Source organism: Opisthorchis viverrini (genome assembly GCF_000715545.1).
Source record: "Opisthorchis viverrini unplaced genomic scaffold opera_v5_378, whole genome shotgun sequence".
Taxonomy (NCBI): Eukaryota; Metazoa; Platyhelminthes; class Trematoda; order Opisthorchiida; family Opisthorchiidae; genus Opisthorchis; species Opisthorchis viverrini.
In genome coordinates, this window is record NW_008752038.1 from 323386 (window position 1) to 347764 (window position 24379).

A 24379-nucleotide genomic window follows, 5' to 3' on the forward strand; every position below is an offset into this window, starting at 1 on the left:
ACCATTGTATCGCTTAACTTAACCAGCAAGTGCATATTAGATACAGTCACATAATCAGATTTGAAGCATCGCACGTCCGACGCTAAAGGCCAACCTAATTGGCGAGACCTAACCTACTTGCCATTTACATTTGAAACGGACGCTAGTGATGACTACTTTCTAAACAAAGATTATCTTAGAATGTTCTAAAATATGGTTACTACCATACTAAGTATTTCAACCATCCATTTCATTATATGGCTTGTTGATTGTTGTTTACAAGCTCCGTTTTGTAAAAGGTCACCAGATTCCCTGATGGTGAGAGCTCAGTCGAAGGAGTTAAAGCAGTACAAAGTGGAACTCGACCATCACCTTATAGCCACCTCATATAATATACGCATTATCTGAATGGTCAAACTAAAAAACCCCAAGCAAAAATTCAAAATTTGTAGAACTGTGTGTAAGGTGTTGCAGTATTACGTCCTAGGTGTGACCCATCCCATCGTGATACTCTCAAACAAATTTTTCGGTTGTATCCGGCTTTAACTGACAGTAAACCATGGTGTTGTGAAACCCCTTTGCAAGAAAAGCGTAGTTAATTACCCAAATCGGTTTGCCATGGCGCACTGCTGCACACAACAAATGAAAGTTGATATCTGGACGCGTCAATGGATGCATCCCTCTGGTAAATGCCCGGCATACAACCAGTCAGAGTCCTCTTCGATTCTTTTATCAAATTTTTCAAACGTGAGAGGTTAACCGACAATTTTTCAACCGAGAAGGTCGATCACAGGTAGCGTGAAAGAAAAAAACAAGTAAAAGCCGGACACGTAAGGCCAAATTTCTACAAATCGTTCTGGTGATTCATCGACTGAACCAAGCCTGGTCATGCCTGCGCACCTGGACTTCAGGCCCCATTCATCGCAAACCTACCTAAATGAGTAACAGTTGATGTTCGTCAGTGTTATTATTAGGCCTATTGACTGACATCCACAACAGACTGGGTGTTAACATAATTCATATTCCGAGGTGATCTTGTGAGAATCGTTAAGAATTAGATGAAGAGCTAATGGCAACTTAAGTGAAAAGTACGGGTAGACTGAGCATGAATGCAAATAGTTGCAGCCGTAAATTGTTTTCTTCTGTCGATTTTGTTGTTTTCAGTGTTTCATAGTGTAGTTCAAGTGATTTCTGTGACCCAAATTCCTGGTGCACCTCTTTGGCTCATATTTTCAGTGTTAGCTCAGGTTCGTTTTCACCATCGACACGCCGAAACCCTGCCCAAATGTTGTTGGCTGATATGGCGATACAATCGTGGCTTACTTCGGACAGTCTTGGTTTAACAGTCTTTCTACTCTCCTTGATTGAAGTAAAACTGGTGATGCGAGTATAGATGTGTATAATATGTTGCTTGGCTCTCGCGGCTTTTCACAAAGTTTAAAAAGTGTGATACACTGCAGAAATCGTAAACACAGACGTTTCTTTGCGCCGCAATGCAACGGGGGCTATCTGACGCTGTCTTAGGAGTTTGACTTAATGAGAAAACTCACAATCAAATTGACCGCAAATACTGCGAAGAGAAATAAATTCTGTCCTCAACTTTCCACCGTTTTCTACTTCATTGTGCTTTATTTGCCATGAATTCGAGAAGGGAGGTATCATAATATTTCTGGAAGAATTCAGGAAATACGCCTCAGCTGATGCAGTCTGGTCTTCTGTTGCCTCCTTTTTGTGCCATAGGGCTTGCCACTCTTCCAGAATTGTAATAATTTCGTCTCTCGGATTTATTGATCGACCAGTAACATATCTGGGGGGGAATTAATTCTGTCCAAATTATTTTAAACGGATATCTGAATGAATCAATTTAAGCCTGCAAGTTCAAATCAGCTTCAAAGAGCATCTTACAAACAGACGTGCCCGTTTTGTTAACCCAGCGCGTAATCTGTACAAGAATAAGGTTACACGCTGCGATGTACACGTTCTTGTTGGAAACAATCCGAGTGTAATTTAAGCGGGATGTCAAAGATTCAAGACCAGCCTATCTGTAAACTCTCTTTACTGTATGTCAAGTACGGAATAATCGAGCAGGTTAGATTATACGGAAGATGCGGCACAACGTTTTGGATTGCTGTTTTGCCATGTCAGTTGTGACCACAGCAGAAATAAGTGGCTGACTTCATTTTGGCGACATTTGGCTTAGCCACTTTTTCAAATAATTCTCAGTGGACGTCAAGACACAGCTGTTGAACTCAGGTTAGTCCAGCTTACAAAATGCTAAACTGCTGTCCAAAAGACTTGAATTCGAACCCAGTTGTGAATTTTGGAATGTTGCATATGATGTTCAAGTCCTCATGCTGTTTTAGGGTTGCAGCGCATCCATGAATTGAAAGAGTGCAGCTGATATAATTAAATGGTGATAACAAAGATATGCTAGTGCTTGAAGTGTCAGTCGTGTTTGCAACCAGTATACGTTCAGTGAGAACTCGTGAGCTTACTTAGGAACGCAGTGAAATTTCACTACTTGAGAACTAGCTTAGTTTATAATATTGATACTGCCATGTTGTGATTCTCTAGGTTCGCTTCGGGAAGAAGAGCTATTCCGTTCCCAAGCCATTAGTGAAAGCGAAAACTTTTTCATAAAAAAAATCCATGCTGTGACTGTGTAGACGGTAAACACTGCACAGCTGCTTCATTTTTCATGGAATCCAATAACAATGTTTTGAGAATGTCTGATGGAATTCTGCTTCAACAAAACTGCCTGTGTTTTTTCAATTTTTATAAAACCTGGGAGATTGCTTCATGCAAAGAATTGCTCCACCATATGCATTTTCGAAGACGATTATGAGAAAGCATGTGACTCTAGTATTGCAAAGTGCAGTTAAAAGAAAACACAAAGGCTTCTGAGCGATATGTCTGATAGTGCTTCGTCGTTTGCTACCCCTAAGCTGCACTGAACCGATATGAAACAGACATGTACAGCTCATGGGAGTAAGTAGTGCAGAATATGAGATATGTTGTTATTCATTCTACACTTAATCCCTAATCCCTCTTAGCGTACTTGCTCCCAAGTGAAGAGACGACTCTGGTCGGTCTTTAAAATTATGAACTATAATAAAAAATTGTAGAAATCAATCCGTAGCTCATACGAAGTACTATTTTTGAGGCACATTTAATTGAAGTCTTCTTCAGAAAAAGGACCGCTTGTGCACATAACCAATGTCCGCTTTTTTGGACGCGCAAATCAAACGGTTATTTTGTATCGGTGTACAAACCGAATTTCAAATATTCACTGGTTGTGAGTATAGTAATGAGACGGTGATAATTCTGTCAGTTGGTTTTACCTAGTGAACTACCCTTATATACCATTCATTTTTCGTACCTCCCGTTCTTGACTATAATAAGTCTAGTACCTTGGACGTTAAGGCCAATAAAGTGTTTGGTACATGGCGTGATGTTTGCTTTCGTTAGGCGTTATTCTGCGTGAACTTCAGATTGCTGATACGGACGCCATTCTTTGTTCCAACTGATGAGAAACCTTGGATTCGTTGCAAACTGTTTTACCATTGTTTTACTTCAGGTGAAATAGGACGTCGGAAGAACACTATAAAATGTTTACTCTAGGCAATCGCTTTCTGAAAGCTTTTTTTCTGTTTGTCTTTTCATTGTTTTTTGTCATTTGAGTCCAGGTTCGACAACTTCGTTCAGGAGGAGATAGTTATGTATGCTAGGTTCTTGCATGATGTCCACTGAAGCAAGATACTTGCTAATGGAGCGATCCGGTTAAAACTACTTGGTCTAAACATGACATTTATGGAAAGCAGAAAAGATGCTTTATGCATCCATCCACGCTGCAAACAACTGGACCATTGCCAATTTTTATTTTTCGACGTTGTAAGCATCATGTCTTTGGAATTTCTCAAATCGCACGTGTGTATATAGCTTGGCTGGCATCAGATCAAATTATCGCCGCATTCCAATTCACACTGATAGCCTGCCCTGCACATCTGTTCCCATTACAGCTTACCGGCATTGTTAACTTGCTTTGGCCAAAATATTTGTATGATAAAAGTGGACAACGTTGAGAGAGGGTTTGCCATGGAGAATAAGAAATGTGTGAATATGAAACGTGGAAAATCTCGCATTTCCACGGGTTTGAAAATAACTTACTACATGAGAACTGTGTGAATAGCTTGTCATTTACACTGTTACCAATCAGCATGACAAGCTGTGCTGTTTTCTTTGAAACTGCAAAGATGAGGAATCTCGAGCGTATAGATTGGCTACTCACCGTAATTTAATGTTACCCCAAGAATATAATTCTCTGGTCTTTTTCCGCATGTGGTAGTGCTGAGGAACACTAATCATTTTTTGCCATGAAGGTATTTATTTTAGGAGGGAGGAGTGAAACATAAATGACAGGATGAGGGGAGCATAAACGTATTTTGTCGTGTTCCAACCTCGTAGTTATAAATCAAGCTCACTTGTGAAACTCACGATATTTTCACGATACAAATATTTACTTTGGTCACCGATTAAATTCACGGCCATTACGGACAATAGTATCTGTGTTGACGAGTTGAACTCCTCTATATTCCAGTTTGTTGCTCAAATGGTAACAGGAGAAAGAAGCTTTAATTTCGGAAAAATGCAGCCGTGTTCGTTTCATATGCACACAACTTTTACTCCAAGTCAAAGATTTATATGTGACTTCATTGTAAGGATAATTCTTTTGATGGCTTTTTGTTATCAGGCAATTCACAAATAGGTATTTTGCGCACATGAAACCAGGGCTTTCTTGTCATGGTTACATCATTCGGCCATGAATGGCTGACCAGAATTATGACTCACTTGCACTCAAACAAGCTGTAATTTCACTATCCTCCGAACAGGCACTCCGCGTCTTGTGATTCGGTACTGAAAGAAAGGCCTACGAATTTTAAGGAACATGTTTCCTTCCCATGCAGATTACATGAAAATTATGGGTAGTAAAAAGACTCAATTATTCATTTGAGATCCCCTCTAAACCGGAGGGCTGACTAGTCACGCATGACCGATTTGTATAATATTCTACGGAATTCCTTACGATTACCGTAAGATTGGTGGCCAAGTGGTTTTGCTATGAGCGATTTATCGTTACATAACAATTTAGCTGGTAATCGGACTCATGTACTAGGACCTGTAAGCGGCGTACATATATGAGGTGTGTTTCGCTGAGATATTAGTTTGTTTTGGACTGTTACAGATTCAATCGAACTTTCTGCTGAATTTACTTTGCCGATGTTAGTTACTATCGATGGAATGTTTAATGGGACAATACCTATGGGAAAAACGAAGAATATCTTCGGTTGGAATGCTTTCGGATGAGAGGGAGCCGGTGTTCCGCTGTTAGTCCTTCTTCTTCATCAGTAATAGGGTCAGTGATGGAGACTGTTGCTTCCATTATAGAAAAACTTCAAGATGTTTACCGTGCCTGCTTCCAAGTAATTAGTGATCAAATCAGAACAGCAATGTGGGGAATTAGCTACGAGTGCATTTCTATCGTCTACTGACACTGAGATTACTACAGAGGTCTTATTCTACGCCGTCTCGCTAAAGGTTAACAAGGGCGATTGAAGTTTGATTGACTAAATTCGGAGTTGTTTCGTTGACAAGTGACTCAGAATCTCATACCAAACGCATTGGCGCAAAGTTAGGAAACAAAGGCTGTCACACAATAAAGAATATGAAATCGCGACTAACCACGTTGGTCTGCTTATCTTATCATCCTTTCGGATATCTGCCAAATCCTAGCAAAACAGTTGTTCAGCTACGATAAACAAGCCAGCAAAATGTCCTTAGAAATTCCACTAAGTAGGGCGTTTTAAATCTTAGCAAATGCACTGTACTTAAACTTAAGTTGACTGTTTACCATAGTCAACAGCTAGCTCCCTCGGTTTTCCTTTAGAACAATGTTTTTGGCATTCTAATTTAGAAAATACATATGCACAGTGTCTTTGCCCAAAGCGGTTCATTGGAGAGTTGGACTATTCTCGTCTACATCTGAAGAAATGAAGCTCTTAACACATTTAGCTTTCGATAGAGACCACCTTGACAGAAAACAAAATCTTCTACGAAGTGAAAGGTTAGCTCAGCTGGATAGTACATCGCCGCTTATGTCAGCCAGCGACTGTTCTATCGGATAATGCTACCGATAAGCTTCAGAAAATCTCAGTTAGCACAAGTTTTCGACAGTCACATGATCCCCACCTCTCCGATTTTCAGTAGGGGGGATATGATTTATGTGGACTAATGATAGGGAAACTTACGTCTTCGTGAACTCCTTCATACATCGACTAGTGTAAGTCAAAATCACAAACGGTTTTTTTTTCTGCTGATTTACCAATAATAATCGTGGAAACACGAAATGAAAAAAGACATTCTAAACAATAAACCGGAGTAGAGTTAAACCAGAATTTGTTTATCAGGTACATCCAAACATAGTAACCCTATAAATTCTCCCTGAAGCGCCAGTTAAAATGTCAGTCGTATTTCACTCCGTTTCAGGGGAGATTCATTCTTTCTGCACACCGGTCGAAAGTATTGAATTAGATGGGATTGTGCGCTCATGACCTGTCAGGGACGCGGTTATCGTGCTTGGATACGTAACCTGTATTCTAAATTGTTTACGAAGTATGGTGCAGTGATTATGAGTTTTCAGTTACGTGTGATGAGGTGAGGTATACGTAGTAATTCAAACAACGACGGTGAAAAATACAGCCAACCTGATATAAAATCAGAAGTAAGTTACAGTAGACGCCTAACGATACACCGGGGGACTTTGCCCTCATCCATTACAGACTGTGTTTGGCAAACCGTTCCGACTTTGCTTAGTCTTGATTGGAATTAAAGTTGCGAGTTAATGAACAAGCTCAAAATGGAGAGTTGGGTATAAAAAGGATGAAATAATGAATGGTGTCGATGTAGGTGGAGTGACATTTACTTTTCAATTAGCGAACGATGGGTGCTGCTGTACCATTGGCTGAGATAAAACCGGGACATCCGCGCGCTGGGAGATGAGTCAGAAGCACACGTTGAAAAAATTTAACACACTATTCTGCATATTGAACTATTATGCTTAAATGAACCTATGACTCTTCCAACCTTGTGACGAAACAAAACGCAAATCGAATACACACTCTAGCTTCGGCATCATTACGGAGATTTAAAGTGAATGGACAGCCATGCAGTCGATTATGATCACGAGTGGAATTGTCATGTTAGAGAACACATCTGTCATTCACTGTGGACGACATGTGATGGTTCATACAGGTTTTGCGTCCCCCAACTTTTCGCAATCTCTACCGTCGTTATAATGAGAAACACCCGCGCCTCCATAAAGAAACTGCTATTGAACATCATCTGCAGTGGTCTGCAACCAGACAGTGCTATCCTGACGAGAAGGATATTTTGTGGACGGTGGATTTAAATAACAGTCACCGCAATCTTGTCTACATTTACAGAGGAACGGATGCAGAGGTAGAAAGGAGAATCAGGATGAAATAGCCATTGGTACTAGGTCGCATACTTTCTAGGCAGAATGACCATTTCCCTGGATTATTGGCGTCCATCAGCTCCATAAAAGAATATTGTCCCCGGAGAAACATCAGAGCACACATGCACATTTGAATCGGAGATTACAAACTGTCGCAGAAAGGAAATACCCTATGCCTTGTATGTCATGTTGGATTTTCCGAATAACCTAACTACGGCTCACATCAAACATTGTTTCTCGGCGCCAGAATATTTGTTTGGACTTGATGAACTGGTGAGATGTTCGCTGGTCCACAACATGCATGAACATGCACGAAACTTCTATATGAAAATCCCAAAAGTTCAGTGTCAGTTCAGTACGTTTTGATGACAAGTAAACGCGGATAAATCCCTGCGTAAACACTTCCCTGCAAACTTCACAGTAGGGAGTTCCTCTCTTTTCACTGATGAGCTAGTGTCCCATAGTTTTACTTGTAATTACGCCTAGTAATCGTAGGAAGATACGTATTAAGTTCATGGACGGTAATATGGAAGTTCATCGCCTAATTTATGGTCTCCAAAAAAAACGGCAACATTCGTAAGTGAGTAACTTTGCATTTTCTCCGATGAGATTTTGTTTTAAAATCTTTGAGTGATACATGCATGTGGAGGGAGCATCGCTGTTGGATTTGCGAACGAAATATAGCGCTAGTCATTTGGTGACGGAAGATTCGTTGTTCTGTTTTTCTGGTGAATCAGTGAACTGATGAACCTACGTTGGGTCGCGCTTAACGTAAGCGAGCGAGCAAGTAAATCATGCCTAGTCGTTGTTCGCAACCGACCTAGATTGAACCTTCGAAGTGAAAACTTGCCTGTGCATCTCCAGCCCAAAGCTCGTTGAATGGCGTCGGTATTCCTGACTTCAGTATCTCGCGTGAAATGTTTATGCTGTATACTGTTGCGGGGAAATCTCCGGCCATCAAGGAATCAACTTATGTCTCAGTGTATTCAGCGGCTTTGCCTACGGCCTAAGCAGTTAGTTGGATATGTCACAGCTGTGGCAATTAACACAAGACACTTTTGTCTTCTGATGCCAGGATACCTATCACTGGGATGAGATTTACGCCCCAAGTTCATAAAGTCAAGCATTTTTGTTTCAGTACAACATGCCCCTTTTTGGAAGTTCTTGTTAGCATTTGTGACGCGGAAAGTGTCTATGTATGACACTTGTGCTTCATAACATGTGCTTTTTGTGCACAGGACACTCCCAGAAATTTTAAACCGAAGATGGAAATTATTTAGGGAATCCTTCCGGGGCCTCCAATAAAGCAACTTCTGACCAGTAACCCCCCCGGCTGAAGTGTAGATTTCACCATCCGTTGCGTACCAATGACTGTTTTTACAGTTCGTTCATCTGCCTAGCGGTACACAACAAAAAAATAATCCCAATTTACCTTTAGCTTGCGTCAGCTTGGGATTTTTAAGTAGTCAAACTTATTATCGGTGCTGATCTTGGACTTCTTTAAGTGTTGTGCAGTTAAGCACACAACTATCATCTCTTAAGTAAAAAACACTGTCCTTTACCCCGGGAAGAGAACCGAATTAACTTGCCTGCCTTTGGCCTGGGTAAAACCGATTCTCCCATAAACTCACCGTGAACTCTAAAATGCCCTTTATTCTGAAGCATTTCAAAAGAAGAGGAGACATTCGATCACGAGGGAATCTGTGTGGTATTTCGAAATGCCTAGTGTGCTTTCCGAAACTAGACAAATGCATTTCCATGACGCAGTCAACTATATATGCCGTGGAAGTGTGACTAGGCTGGCACTCCTTGTAGATTTTCCACTTCCTTTAAGGTTAAAAAGAATAGGCTGCATTCGGAATTTCGAAGATCTTTCACTATTCCCCAGACGAACGGTTTATTTGGCTCTTACATATTCCGAGTTTCCTGTGAGGTAGAATTCCGCCTCATTATACACCACCTGTTTCCAGGATCCAATGTAAAAACAGCATGAGGCACGAAAAATTTTATTCAACAGTTTTGAGCTACTAGTTTTACGATCCTGTGCATGTCAATCAATTTACGTTGCTTTTTTGTGGACTGTGTGGGCTCAGTGCCCAACTCATGTGAACAGACCAAATGGTGTTGGGCCGTTAAAGTTTTCTCCCTGCTTGATACCACCGATCATTGTACTGGATCTACCAGTTCACCGGTTGCGTATATTCCCGAATGATATTTGAGGGTATGCAATCGGATTCTAGGAAACGCAGTCAGTCGAGACATTTTCTATTCAATGGGCTCACTTACATGGCGTCAGAACCTTTGGGATTCCGAGGTAACACTCTATGGAACTATTTGCCGTGATAACTTTATCGGCAACGGAATACATCAGAAGCAACCGTAGCTATTTGGACAGCTATTTGAAGTTACTTCTCCTTTCGGGCTACTGAAGGTTACCACGTAACTCATGAAGAAAAGAAAAATAGCTCAAGTTTGCACCCAGGAATCTTAGATAATATCATCCAACAAACTTGTTTGACTGACATACTCGATACACTTCGTCACCAACTGACTCGTTGGTCCATTTATCATACTGTCTAAGTTTTAGATATGTACCCGTGAATTTTTCGAGCGTTGCACGTGATTTCCTACTTGTATTAGATAACTTTTTGTCTTACTGTATCAGAAAACCAATGAAATGACAGGGTTTTTTCGATATTGGTCAATATTTTAGAAACAAAAAAGACATCACACGCAAGCTGCCACCCATGAATGATATCGGGAGCATACTCATAATATTATGGTCCATATATGGCTACCGATTGCTTCGTGCCACCCTTGCGGTCGAAATCACTTATATTAAACCGATTTTTCACTTTAAGGTGTCTACGCCGGCGCATGGTCAAAGGGTATGCGACAAGGCTTGGGCGTCCGGCGATCTGCACCCTATGCCCTCGCCTCAGAATTCAATCGCGCTGTTCGCGCAGCCCAGTCTCAAAACAGCATTCCTTCAGGAACGGATTCTGAGCGTGGTTGGCGTGGCACCGGCAGCATTGGTGGAGGCAGCGGAGGAGATGTGCGAACGGGTGAACGAGGCCGTCCGGATGAACGCCGCAGCGGATTTGTACTACGGTCTACTTCTTGCCCGTCACCGGCGTCCCAACCAGGGTTCCGAAGTGCTAGCCGCGGGCCCGAAAAGAGGTCCATTTTCAAAAGAGGTCTTTTTCGCAAACTGAGGAAGCAAAAGTCAACAGGAGATCTGTCCACTATTGGTGGTCAAACGATTGGAGGATTTTCCTCTACCTCAGGATGCGGCGGCGGTGGACTCTTTCAAAACCGACGCCGAGGTGGCGGTTCCTTGAGATCAACCCTGAGTGGATCAAGTCAACTGACCACAAATTCGTTCTCACGTAATGAAATGAAAGGCCTAGGCAATGGTGGTCAGGGTTTGCATGAATTTATGGATGAACCAGTTGGTCCCAACGTCACAGAAACATACAGTGGTCAGTGGAATGCCGATCGCCGTTCAGGTTATGGAGTTGCCGAGCGGTCTGATGGTTTAAAGTATGCCGGTGAATGGTTCAACAACAAAAAGGATGGGTATGGTGTTACCTATTTTCAAGATGGAACAAAAGAAGAGGGAAAATACAAGGAAAATCTTTTAGTTCAAGCACTAAATCGGCGAAGTAAATTGTTTCTACTGCGGCATACCAAATTACGTGACGCAATCGAAGAGGCGGTGAAAAACGCCCAAGATGCGTCCAAAAAAGCTCAGGAAACGGCCTCTGAAGCAGCGTACCAAAGGTTTGTTGTAAAGTAATGCATGTGATTGTTCACGTGTATGAGCGGTAAACTATTATACCTCTGAATGTCGTCGCCACCACTGGTATTTTATGTGAGCATATGAAGAATTCATCAACACGAATATAACACTTTGCTTTCGCAAATCCAACTACAGCACTGCCGACGCAGTTCATGTGCGTTTCTAATCATCAGAACGTTCTAATCAGTCAGGGCGTTTTTCTTCAGGAAAACTAATATTTTGTGAAGGGAGAAGTGTGACTTCTCCCGCGCGAAAATCCAATGAAATAGTGTCGTTCGACATGTGAAATTATAGAGAGGGTGATCTGAAGTTAAGACAGTAAACCATTCTGTGGCTCAATTTTAATAGTATCAGCTACAAGATTATAAAAATAGGTTGTTTACGTATTCACAACGAGGAAACCCACTGTAAACGTAAAACCCATGTGCCACGTTGTTTTGCAGTTGAGGGGCTCGGGTCACGAAACTGCATTGGCTCCAAGGGTACTGAATAACTTGAGGGGGAGGAACAACAGCCGAGAACATTCGTTACTCAAAGTTTAAAAATCAAAGTTCATGTTAAAGACAAGTCTCTTGAGACATTAAATGTCTTTCCAACGCTCCAACAGAGGTTGACGATTGACCCAAAAAATAAGGTAGCAATCTTCCTACAGTAAATTATGAAGGAAAGCGATGAAACAGCTAGCCAGTGAGGACGGATTAAAACGAGAACCAATCTAGGGGCATCATTGCGTGTGAACAGATCAGGCAAAATACCTGGTGAGTTTTGTCTGGATTCTATTTTTCGTTCATTCACTATCTGCTTTCAAGATGTCTTCAGCCAAATTAAATATAAATCAGGGGTTATTCATAGGATGTCAATTATCACAAGTATGTAAGCGTTTGCTAGTTACTCCTGAATATGAGGCCACTGATGGTTTCAAATCAGTATAGTGAGCACACTTCATAGGCGAATACTCATGGATTTATCGAATTTATTTAATGGAGTATACACGCCATACAGCTGTGAAGTCCAAAAAACACTGCTCACAAAAATACAGCTAGCTTGTCTGGAAGCGTCCGGACACGAAAGGTACAGGTGCACAGAACATGTCCCTAGGATCACCATCGCCAACACACTTTCCACATGGCAGGTGCATGGGAGGAAATTACTAAACACGGCTTAGCAGTATGCAACCAGGCGGGTGGGTGTAAACATGTTCACGGCAGGAAAGCCGCTATTGGTTGGGCAGAACGAACAAGCGAATAACCATACTTGGTCATTTAGCCATCCTATATATTTACGCAGAAGCTCCGTATGTTTGTCCTAACAATGCAGCCGCACTTATCGCGTAGCTTGGCAGGCTCAATTCAGGCGTAACCAATATGTGGCCACCCACGTACAACACACCCCAATAGGAATCAGTTCTGACCGAGATGTAAGAAACCGCATTCGAAATCGAGGTATTATGTGCTTGAGTTTCGCAACTTACCTTGATTCCTCGACTCCGTGATAATCGGAATATTTTGTCTCACGTGAATATGCCTAGCCTTTATCACCAGACCTCGAATAGTTTCTCCTGAATGCTCCAGAAATATAGATTGATAAGGAGAAGGCTTGATATATAGTTAAATGTTTTCTAAACATAACTTATGTTTCTGGCCCGAACCAGTTCACTCTTGGAAGTACAGGTGAAGCTAATGAGTACCTGCACAGATAAACCAGACTTCCGTTTATTCCCACCATTTATCTTCACGTAGTTTGCCGCAGTTTCCCTGACGGTATAATTGTCCGACAGTTTCATTGATTTGTTCAGAGAACGGCTATTTACGCTGACAGATTTGGAGACGGCTTTGGAAATGTCAACTGTTCACACTGTAACAGTTATTCCTTTGCATTAGTTGCAGTGCACTCTGCTCTTTTTTGGCGTGCCAAAACAATAGGCTAGTTTTTAATGAAGTTAGATTTTACCATGTACTGTACGAATAATTTTATACTAGAAGAAAGAAGTGTGTCAGCCTTCTATTTCGAAATGTTCAGTCAGAAATTAAAACAATGACTTCCTCTTTGTCTTAGCTAGATCCGGATTTGTAATTCTCAATATCCCCCAAAAAATCGATGACAGGAATGTCACGACATAAAAAAGATGTAACAAATTCTTTTGGTATTGCAAGGCTTCTGAAAACTGCTGGTCACAAGGTCACAAAAATGCCTGCTTTTCCTAAAGGAACTCAGAACATTATATGTTCTGTGCCCAAAACACAAAAAGTATGATCTGTGCGGGAGAACTTCGGACAAAAGATTACCAGAAGTTGCCTGATATCGAATGCCGATCGCCGTTCAGGTTATGGAGTTGCCGAGCGGTCTGATGGTTTAAAGTATGCCGGTGAATGGTTCAACAACAAAAAGGATGGGTATGGTGTTACCTATTTTCAAGATGGAACAAAAGAAGAGGGAAAATACAAGGAAAATCTTTTAGTTCAAGCACTAAATCGGCGAAGTAAATTGTTTCTACTGCGGCATACCAAATTACGTGACGCAATCGAAGAGGCGGTGAAAAACGCCCAAGATGCGTCCAAAAAAGCTCAGGAAACGGCCTCTGAAGCAGCGTACCAAAGGTTTGTTGTAAAGTAATGCATGTAATTGTTCATGTGTATGAGCGGTAAACTATTATACCTCTGAATGTCGTCGCCACCACTGGTATTTTATGTGAGCATATGAAGAATTCATCAACACGAATATAACACTTTGCTTTCGCAAATCCAACTACAGCACTGCCGACGCAGTTCATGTGCGTTTCTAATCATCAGAACGTCCTAATCAGTCAGGGCGTTTTTCTTCAGGAAAACTAATATTTTGTGAAGGGAGAAGTGTGACTTCTCCCGCGCGAAAATCCGATGAAATAGTGTCGTTCGACATGTGAAATTATAGAGAGGGTGATCTGAAGTTAAGACAGTAAACCATTCTGTGGCTCAATTTTAATAGTATCAGCTACAAGATTATAAAAATAGGTTCGTATTGTATTCACAACGAGGAAACCCACTGTAAACGTAAAACCCATGTGCCACGTTGTTTTGCAGTTGAGGGGCTCGGGTCACGACATTGGCTCCGCTCCAAGGGTACTGAATAACTTGAGGGGGAGGAACAACAGCCGAGAACATTCGTTACTCAAAGTTTAAAAATCAAAGTTCATGTTAAAGACAAGTCTCTTGAGACATTAAATGTCTTTCCAACGCTCCAACAGAGGTTGACGATTGACCCAAAAAATAAGGTAGCAATCTTCCTACAGTAAATTATGAAGGAAAGCGATGAAACAGCTAGCCAGTGAGGACGGATTAAAACGAGAACCAATCTAGGGGCATCATTGCGTGTGAACAGATCAGGCAAAATACCTGGTGAGTTTTGTCTGGATTCTATTTTTCGTTCATTCACTATCTGCTTTCAAGATGTCTTCAGCCAAATTAAATATAAATCAGGGGTTATTCATAGGATGTCAATTATCACAAGTATGTAAGCGTTTGCTAGTTACTCCTGAATATGAGGCCACTGATGGTTTCAAATCAGTATAGTGAGCACACTTCATAGGCGAATACTCATGGATTTATCGAATTTATTTAATGGAGTATACACGCCATACAGCTGTGAAGTCCAAAAAACACTGCTCACAAAAATACAGCTAGCTTGTCTGGAAGCGTCCGGACACGAAAGGTACAGGTGCACAGAACATGTCCCTAGGATCACCATCGCCAACACACTTTCCACATGGCAGGTGCATGGGAGGAAATTACTAAACACGGCTTAGCAGTATGCAACCAGGCGGGTGGGTGTAAACATGTTCACGGCAGGAAAGCCGCTATTGGTTGGGCAGAACGAACAAGCGAATAACCATACTTGGTCATTTAGCCATCCTATATATTTACGCAGAAGCTCCGTATGTTTGTCCTAACAATGCAGCCGCGCTTATCGCGTAGCTTGGCAGGCTCAATTCAGGCGGAACCAATATGTGGCCACCCACGTACAACACACCCCAATAGGAATCAGTTCTGACCGAGATGTAAGAAACCGCATTCGAAATCGAGGTATTATGTGCTTGAGTTTCGCAACTTACCTTGATTCCTCGACTCCGTGATAATCGGAATATTTTGTCTCACGTGAATATGCCTAGCCTTTATCACCAGACCTCGAATAGTTTCTCCTGAATGCTCCAGAAATATAGATTGATAAGGAGAAGGCTTGATATCTAGTTAAATGTTTTTTAAACGTAACTTATGTTTCTAGCCCGAACCAGTTCACTCTTGGAAGTACAGGTGAAGCTAATGAGTACCTGCACAGATAAACCAGACTTCCGTTTATTCCCACCATTTATCTTCACGTAGTTTGCCGCAGTTTCCCTGACGGTATAATTGTCCGACAGTTTCATTGATTTGTTCAGAGAACGGCTATTTACGCTGACAGATTTGGAGACGGCTTTGGAAATGTCAACTGTTCACACTGTAACAGTTATTCCTTTGCATTAGTTGCAGTGCACTCTGCTCTTTTTTGGCGTGCCAAAACAATAGGCTAGTTTTTAATGAAGTTAGATTTTACCATGTACTGTACGAATAATTTTATACTAGAAGAAAGAAGTGTGTCAGCCTTCTATTTCGAAATGTTCAGTCAGAAATTAAAACAATGACTTCCTCTTTGTCTTAGCTAGATCTGGATTTGTAATTCTCAATATCCCCCAAAAAATCGATGACAGGAATGTCACGACATAAAAAAGATGTAACAAATTCTTTTGGTATTGCAAGGCTTCTGAAAACTGCTGGTCACAAGGTCACAAGAATGCCTGCTTTTCCTAAAGGAACTCAGAACATTATATGTTCTGAAAACACAAACCAAAACACAAAAAGTATGATCTATGGGGGAGAACTTCGGACAAAAGGTTACCAGAAGTTGCCTGATATCGGGAGCATATGTAGGTGAAAATATGCGGGCGAAATTCAGGATGCCTAAAATTAACTGGACCAATCGGAATAGAGTAAAGCAAGGGCAACCTGTGCCGATGCAGACAGTAGGTTTATTGTGGGCTGCAGATAAGTCAAGAAACGGAAACGGAATCGGATTTCCAACGCTGCCTTTGTTACCGGTCTAATGGAAATATACAAGAAAATGGGCTACTCAACACACCATCGTTTGTGGATCCATTGTTCACCTGTTGTAAGAAATACGTGATGAAACTGGACATACAGACAAATTTCACATCTGATTTGACATTCTATGGCGAGATTTTGTGTTCTGAGGCACTGTAGTAAACATCTAACTAGAGCAACACTTCGGCTCTCAAACCCAACTAAAAAGGTCCCTCGCGGGCACCTTTCCCGAATGCTAACCCAGTGTGATGCGAAAACTATTCCATATGCGCCACAACTTTACTTCGCACTGTAGTAAACATCTAACTAGAGCAACACTTCGGCTCTCAAACCCAACTAAAAAGGTCCCTCGCGGGCACCTTTCCCGAATGCTAACCCAGTGTGATGCGAAAACTATTCCATATGCGCCACATGGGCACTTTACTTCCAATTCTAATATCAACCCATTATTCACAAGACTTGTCTTCAACCAGGCGTGTTTCATTCAATATATTCAAACAAAACCAGCACGGGTATACCACTTCGCTTTGGGGAACTGAGGTGACATTCCTCCCAGTTTTCTAGAATTGAAACCCAGAGTTATAGATGAGGACATGCAAGTTGTACATAGAATATGTTTCTTTTGACATGACTGAGTTTATCCAACATAAATACATTAGTTTTCCGTCAGTTTTCTCGTAAATAAACCAGGCTTCACCCGATTAGAAAATAATATTAATAATAATAATAAATATGGGAGTTTGATTCTTCTATAAAGGCGATCAGTATTTTAGACACAAATTACTACGGATCTCGTCTACACAGTAGGTGCCTGATAATTTAGCTCAGACTGAAGGATTACTGCCTATTTATGTGTCCACTTGTATGCGTCATCATTTGTTTCCACTCACTCTGGCGTTAACAGTCAACTGAGTACCCACCATAAATATACTATCTTACTCAGAAGGCTTGCGCAAACCGATGGGCTGTCAGGTGAGCCTTTTATCAGGAATATCTATTTGTGCCGCTAACAAGGTGACATCCGTAACATTACTCGGCTCATGCATATTTCAACATTTGAACGACCGTTGTTCGAGGAGCCAGTCAGCACGTGTGACCGCGAGATGTGGGTCCCGTGATTAAAGAATGAGCGGCGCTATATTCTGTCTAAGTGCGAGTTAATCACACTGCTGATAAGTCGCCCGCGGCCGAGCGGTTATTCGTTCAAACTGCCAGCCAGGAGGTCGTGGGTTCGAGACTCTGTGGAGAGATGCGCACTGCTGACGATTCCCAAAAAGGACAAAACAGCTGTACAGTGCTTTTCGGCTTTTCAGCATAGATTAGCTTCACTTTCAGCACGAAATCTTCACAAAAACCCCAAATCTCCTCACACTACCAACGATCATTAATTATTCTTGATAAAAATTAAGACAAGTATGTGACCACCCGTAACCTAGAAGTATTTTAATTGAGGATATATCCAGCATTCTTTGACTGTGGAGTGAATTAATTTTGACTCTGGAATATAGTTTTTTTCAGAATGCAGCTCTGCAATCTCGATGTTTGCTGAAAATTTGTTCATGTAGTACAGGATAGTAAGCGCTAGGTTTCGGCTTATGGCAAAGTAATTTGTCATCTATTTCATTCCATGGGTGACGTGCACAATTCTGTTCATGTTCAAATAATTTAAGAAGCTCATTGGTGAGTGAATAATAGGTTTGGCAGATTTTGTTGCCATCAACCGTCGGCACACCATTTGTTTCAGACTGCAAAATGTAGCCCACATTTTTTCCAGGCGCAGCTACAAACTTTGTTAGGAAATAAGTAAGCCTGCAACGCCTACCGCAACAGTGAACACCTGCACAAATGTGCACAACGGATGAGAATTCACAGTTTAACCGCTTGAGTCAATCACGAGAAGCGTACCACAATTACCATTCCATTTTCAGTTCAGCACAACACGTTTTGAACAGTAAATCAATCTGCTTACTTACTTTTGTGCACTGTGTCTTGTGCTTTCCATATCACTGATCTCAATTCAGGCGTCAAAATCCTAATTTTACTATCGTACCTGTAAACTGAAAGCAAAGAACATTATTCTAACGGGTAAAATATATGGGTTCTACTTTAATCATCGACCCGCCTTATCCAATTTTTGGGACCAGAAGGAACCCAAAAATTCCGGAAGAATGTGCTACCGGATCCCTGAACCCGCAAGCATGAAAATGTTGAGAGGACGAGTACTAAACAGAGCGGAGACTGTCTGTTGAAACTTGAGTGGTTTTCAACGTGAGTCCTACATTTGTTGTGTAATCCTGAAGAGAACACGCCCAGTTTGTGCCATAAGAAAACAGCTCTTCTCTATTTTGATACCAGGAAGGTGGGAACGTAGCAGATGTAGATGTGACTAGACCAAGTTGATGCACTTTTCCTGAGGCACGTGGTAGCTGCGACGGAGCATGCAGAACACAAAATGTTAACAGTAACTTCATTCAGTTCAATACACGATATCGAGGCAAGATATCAAGCAAGATATCAGCATTATGTGAAAGGACTAATTTTTTTTACAAATTCAGAGTATCAACATGTAATGCAACAATTTCTTAGTTAGCTAATATCAGTAGCTTTTCAGAGAAAAAGAATGCCTGATACAAGTGCGAATATCTAAGTTAGAGCAATACGGATCGAACAAACGGTCCCATTCTGCTGTACTTTTGCCAAACAATGGTGTACATTTAGGAGAGAATGTATTTGAAGCGACGAGGGACAACCTCAGTTTGAATTAAATTCACTGATCAGTTGAGTATTAGCCCATGTATGACGCACCTTCTGTCAAGACGTTCTGACTGACGAATATCTATGCCAATGGCCTTCGGATTGACCAGAATATTCGTTCTGATGGGTACATGGCAGTTGGCTGAAGGAGATAGGCGTTAGGTATCTAGGCAGTTTAAAGGCCGCTGCACCCTCCATGTGATCTTCTATGTCCAATAAATGGGGAAAAACATAACTGGTTATCGTACACCGGCATGCTTCCTGGTGCCAAGTGGAAGGCGCTGAGTCAGTAGTGTGGAGAACTGTCTCATTGTTCGACCAATTTATCTTGCTCCATTAGAGCAAGCACATTAACTTGGTCTGACGAAGTGGACAATCTTCACATATCCGACAAGGGGACGGCTTATAAGAAATACATGTGAGTAAATGGCAAGTAGCGTTTTTTCGAAGTACCCGATACTTATCACAACGTGGCCAAAAAGAACGAGGTTGCCATATGCTACCTGACTAAGTAAATATATCATGCACCGTTTACTAAACGCTTTAATTCAGTCTGTTCCACCCTAAACCTAGGACTAGGAATCTGTCGGATCGGCAACTAAACCTGGTGACTGGTAGCCCGTCAGGTTTATAAGTTAGTCTCCTTATTAGGTCAGATTACTACTGTTCCTATTTTTGCGCTGGGCTGTCGGCGATTGCAACTGATCCCACTTTTATCCATCCATCATGCTTGATCTACAGTAGACTATCAAGCAAGGACAAGATTTGTCGTACAGTGGATGTAATCAGACTTGATGCAATTTGTCAGCTTTCTTATTATTGACCAATTCGGTTTACGGAAGTGTGGTTGACTGTTGCATCGGATAATCTGCAATGGTGTGCATCCACCCTCCTCAGCTAAACATGTCGTACGTCAAATTGTCAGTTTTGCACAAGATTGGCTGCATCAACATGCAGGATGTCAAAAAAGGTATTGATGACCTACATTTACCCCAACTATTGTTCCATAAATTCGACACTTCGGTAGTTGTCCAAATGAACACATTTCCGTGATATTTTTATGCAGAGCACAGACCGCTCGGATGGTTGCAAACACGGCAGACGCAAGAGCCAGAGATGCACGCAAGCTGTCGGATCAGGCCAGATCCGTTGCCAGGGAATTCTCACCGGAATTTGTACAGCTAGGTGAGTTTCTCACATATGTATGTACGAAACACATGTTGAAATTAATTATCACGTAATACATGTGTAATTATTTTACTTGTTTACAGTTTCGGAGGAGCAGGTGAACACATCAATAATAATTGCAGCAGTGAGATTAAAAAGTCTGTTTTGTCAAAGGTACATTCTGCAAAATAGAAAAAAGATAACGTGTAACTGTCCACCAGCAAACAATGCTTCAAAATGAAATGTTTCTGAACCCAAGCGGTCGCAACTTTTCTGTGTTCTCTATTCTCCCAGTTCGATATTTCTAGGAATCCCCTGCATAAACGAATTAATTATTCGCCAGCTGACACGTACGAATTGTCAGAAACAAAATGCAGTCAAAACTGACTTGTATACTGGCATCATACACCTGAAAAAATTGAGAAAGCGGTTATAACTATTGGGTATGTAGTGTACAGGATTTCGGTTCACATATAAAAACACGGTTCTGCCATCGACTGATTTTCGAAAGTGCTGGCACTCGACACCCCACGATATTCGCACACTGGACAACAAAGTGGTTATGTAGTGTACAGGATTTCGGTTCACATAAACACGGTTCTACCATCGACTGATTTTCGAAAGTGCTGGCATTCGACACCCAACGATATTCGCATACTGGACAACAAGGTGCCCAACTCAGGTCCGTTCATAGTCAAGGGAATGAGTAATTCCGCACAGCATGAGTACGTTTATTTCCTAGCTTTATTTCACACTACGCAGCTCGTGTTTGAAATAGATGCGCTATCCAGGTCGTGTAGCCTTAAATTAAATGAATTTCAATTTCTTCTAAAGCCCACGGATTAAACAAGGAACACCTTATTAAAATAGGCTGGATTGTTTTATTCCGCGCATCAGAGCATCGATTTAGATGTAGCGGATGTTTAAGGTGAATCCGGGTCGGGTGTGGGTTTTCAGACAGACAAAATTCATACGTCGCTGACGTCAGGACAGGACGTCAGACAATCTAGCTTTCTTTTTTTGTTTCACAGCATTTACTTAGGTGTTCAACGACCAAAGCACTGGTCATGGATTTGAACCACAAGCTGTTAATTCCTTATCCGTAGACAAATTGTCCCCACTTTTGCCTCAGTGAACTGCCGGTTTTTTTTGTTTATTGTGAACGCGTCTGCTGATCTGGGTCATTGTACCATAACTTTCGATTGAACATTGCTTTTAATGCCAGGGCACCTCAGCACCTCGGGTGGAGCCCGAATGTTGCGTCTGATCGTTGTAACGGTTCCTGCTTGCATTTGTTGCCTTATTGATTGGAGCCTCCGAACAACTAAATGTGTGTTGCTTTGCAAAACAAAACAGTTCCCGTGAAATAACCCGCTTTTTAATTATCTGCTGTGGAACACCGTTTTGTCTCTATCCTAATCTTAATTTGAATGACCTGAATAAACCGAGGTGGTCCAAACCCAATTTTTCAGGTTGATTCATAGTTTGTTTGTTACTTTCCAAACGTCGGCCAAACTAACATCACTTTGACGTACAGATATCTCAGTTTTTGAGGCATGGCGGAACACACAAGCAAAGTTATGAACAATGATCCCTTGTTGTGACTGGTCTGAGTATTAAACAGCTGCCGCCCTACATGCTAGTTCAGTGATTCAAACTCGGAACAGCAGCAGTGACCATAAATTTTTGCTACCCGGATAGGTCTTATGGGCAGACGGCCCTTGTTCCACCATCACCAATAGACTGGTGAGTTGGTAAGTCCAGAAGTTTATTGTAGCCCTCTAGAGACAATCTCTGCGAGATTGGGTGGCTATTAACTGACCAGCATTTAAAAGCATTCATGATGTAACTGAAGACGGAAGAAAGAGTCAGGAAAGAACTCGAGTCTCGTCTGCCATTTAGCATGTGTCATGTGAACAAGACACACCATTTGATTACGACAACCATGAAACGCAACTCGTTGCAACGCCTTATCGTATTAATTCGGGCAAAGTGAGGAAATTTCCAAAGTTAAATGCAGATAATAAACACGTATGGTCAAAATATTGAAAGCTTCAGTTACTCAAAAATGTGCAGGATCGGGATATTGTTGCAGCTGATTATCTAAGTAAGCGATTTTTGCCACGGTCGAAGCTGTTCAAAGTCTTTGGAATGCGTAACTGAAAGGGTTGGACGTGCTAGTTTTCACCGTTTTGTTGCGCTTATACTGCTACTTAAGACAACAGCCTTCTAATGAATTGGTTGATTTTAATTCAAGACAATATCAACAACAACATCCAATCATCTTAATCTTAAGTTGATTCGATTAGAGCACCATTCTGTGTAAAAAAACCGACGTGGTACTGAAGATGTTCTCACGAACGCATCTGACATTATTTTTTATTGCCAGGTCAACAGTGGGAGAAGCAAAATCCACTGTTGAAGAAGGAACTTTTCGGTGTATCAAAAGACGTGACAGACGCAGCAAACGCTAACCGGCAACCACAACATAATTTACGGGCTGAGGGTTTGCTGAACGGCGAGGGAATGACCGGCAACAGTTTGGAAGTTAGCGGTGGAAGTCGCCAAGGTAGTTTTCGATCAAGTTTCCGGCGACACGGTGCCAACACCCACGAACCTCGGTCCCGGGAAATCGGGCAGCAGAACACAGACGTACGTTTTGTAGTTTACTGCTTGCCTTAGAAAATCTTTTCATTAGGGTGTTGTACGGAAACATGTCTGAAAAATGCATACACATTAGAAGAAAACCCACTAATTTAGCTTGTGAACATGATGTTGAGAGAAATTCTCAGATTTCGCAGTGTGGTATATCTGCCTTATTTACCACCAACCTCCTGTGTTGCGGTCTTAATCACTATTGTTACCTCGGTAACTAAATCGCTAGGATCGAAAGTTTACAAGCAAGGCCTGTTTAGCACACTGGGGAAGGAAAATTATCACATTAGAATTTGGTAGCTGAAATAACGGAAGGTTTTATCAGTAGTTTCAACTAAACGTAATCGTCTCGGTTAGCAGGTGTGTTTTTGAGCACCTACATGTGTTGGAGAATAAGACGGATATGGGCTGTGAAGGATAACAGACCTGAATGTGTTCTAGATGAAACCCTGAGGCCACATACCCTAACCTGTTATCCGCACTCAAATCACCGCAAAGCTCATTATATGCTGGCTGTGATATTACTGCAGATTCATTGTCGTGACCTTTGAAGTAGGAAAATCTTATCATAATAACAGCGCACATGTGTGGCACAGAATAAGGTGCAGCCGGAAATAAACAGGAACAGGCAACCAACTATCTAATACAGTTAGGATCACACGGAAGGGGTACCAAACAGGAAGTTATCGGGTTTTTTAGGGCTTGTCAGGACAGGATTACTGGGATAAAATATGTGACCAGTGTCTCATGACATCAGTAATCGACCGGACTGTGCACCATACTACTAAGTGGACAGCACACGTGGGAGGACACACAACTATAGAGAAGAATTTCGCTAGCTCAGGAAGCATAGATGGTCCTTGGTTTGTTCGCTGAGCTGGGTAATTCGATTCCAAACGTTTCATCACCAATCGAGGTGACATCATCAGTGCATTGTTAGGGTGCGTGGTGAAGCGTACCGATGGGTTGGTGGTTGTGCGCTGAGTAGTGTTGTGGGTGTGTATGTGTTAATAGACATGCTGTTAGCCGGGGTTGACCGTCGATCACGATTGGTTGTTCGGTTGGTCTGTTCCAGTGGTTGTTCTGTTATCCTGTGTCCTGAATGATTGGCGACCGCGTGAATTGTGAACCTGGCCTCCCATGCCCTCGTCGCCCGATCGATGCTGGAGTGACCTCTGTCATTGACCTCTCTGGGTTCCGGGTTGTGACCTTTGTTGATCCTTGGTTTGTGCTCCCTGTTGCTCCTTGGTTTGTGAATCCGATAGTTGTTTCTCCTTGAGTATTTCGGGGGATCAGTTGGTCCTTTGCACGTAGTGGTGCGTAAATTGGTTGTCCTTCGGTCTGGAGATCAGTTTCCTCAACGTCCCATTCAGTTTGTGG

General features: G+C 41.8%; 1 protein-coding gene across 1 annotated transcript in view; it reads left to right on the plus strand.

The window, feature by feature from the left end:
• Positions 1–24379, plus strand: part of T265_10547 (hypothetical protein) — a gene marked incomplete at both ends in the record, with an annotated part of 57585 nt that overhangs the window by 22628 nt on the left and 10578 nt on the right. Inside the window, 4 exons of the mRNA XM_009176949.1 lie at positions 10372–11293; positions 13601–13909; positions 20244–20362; positions 22734–22996. Of these exons, the coding sequence (XP_009175213.1) occupies positions 10372–11293; positions 13601–13909; positions 20244–20362; positions 22734–22996 (1613 nt within the window). The remainder of the gene's footprint in view (positions 1–10371; positions 11294–13600; positions 13910–20243; positions 20363–22733; positions 22997–24379) is intronic.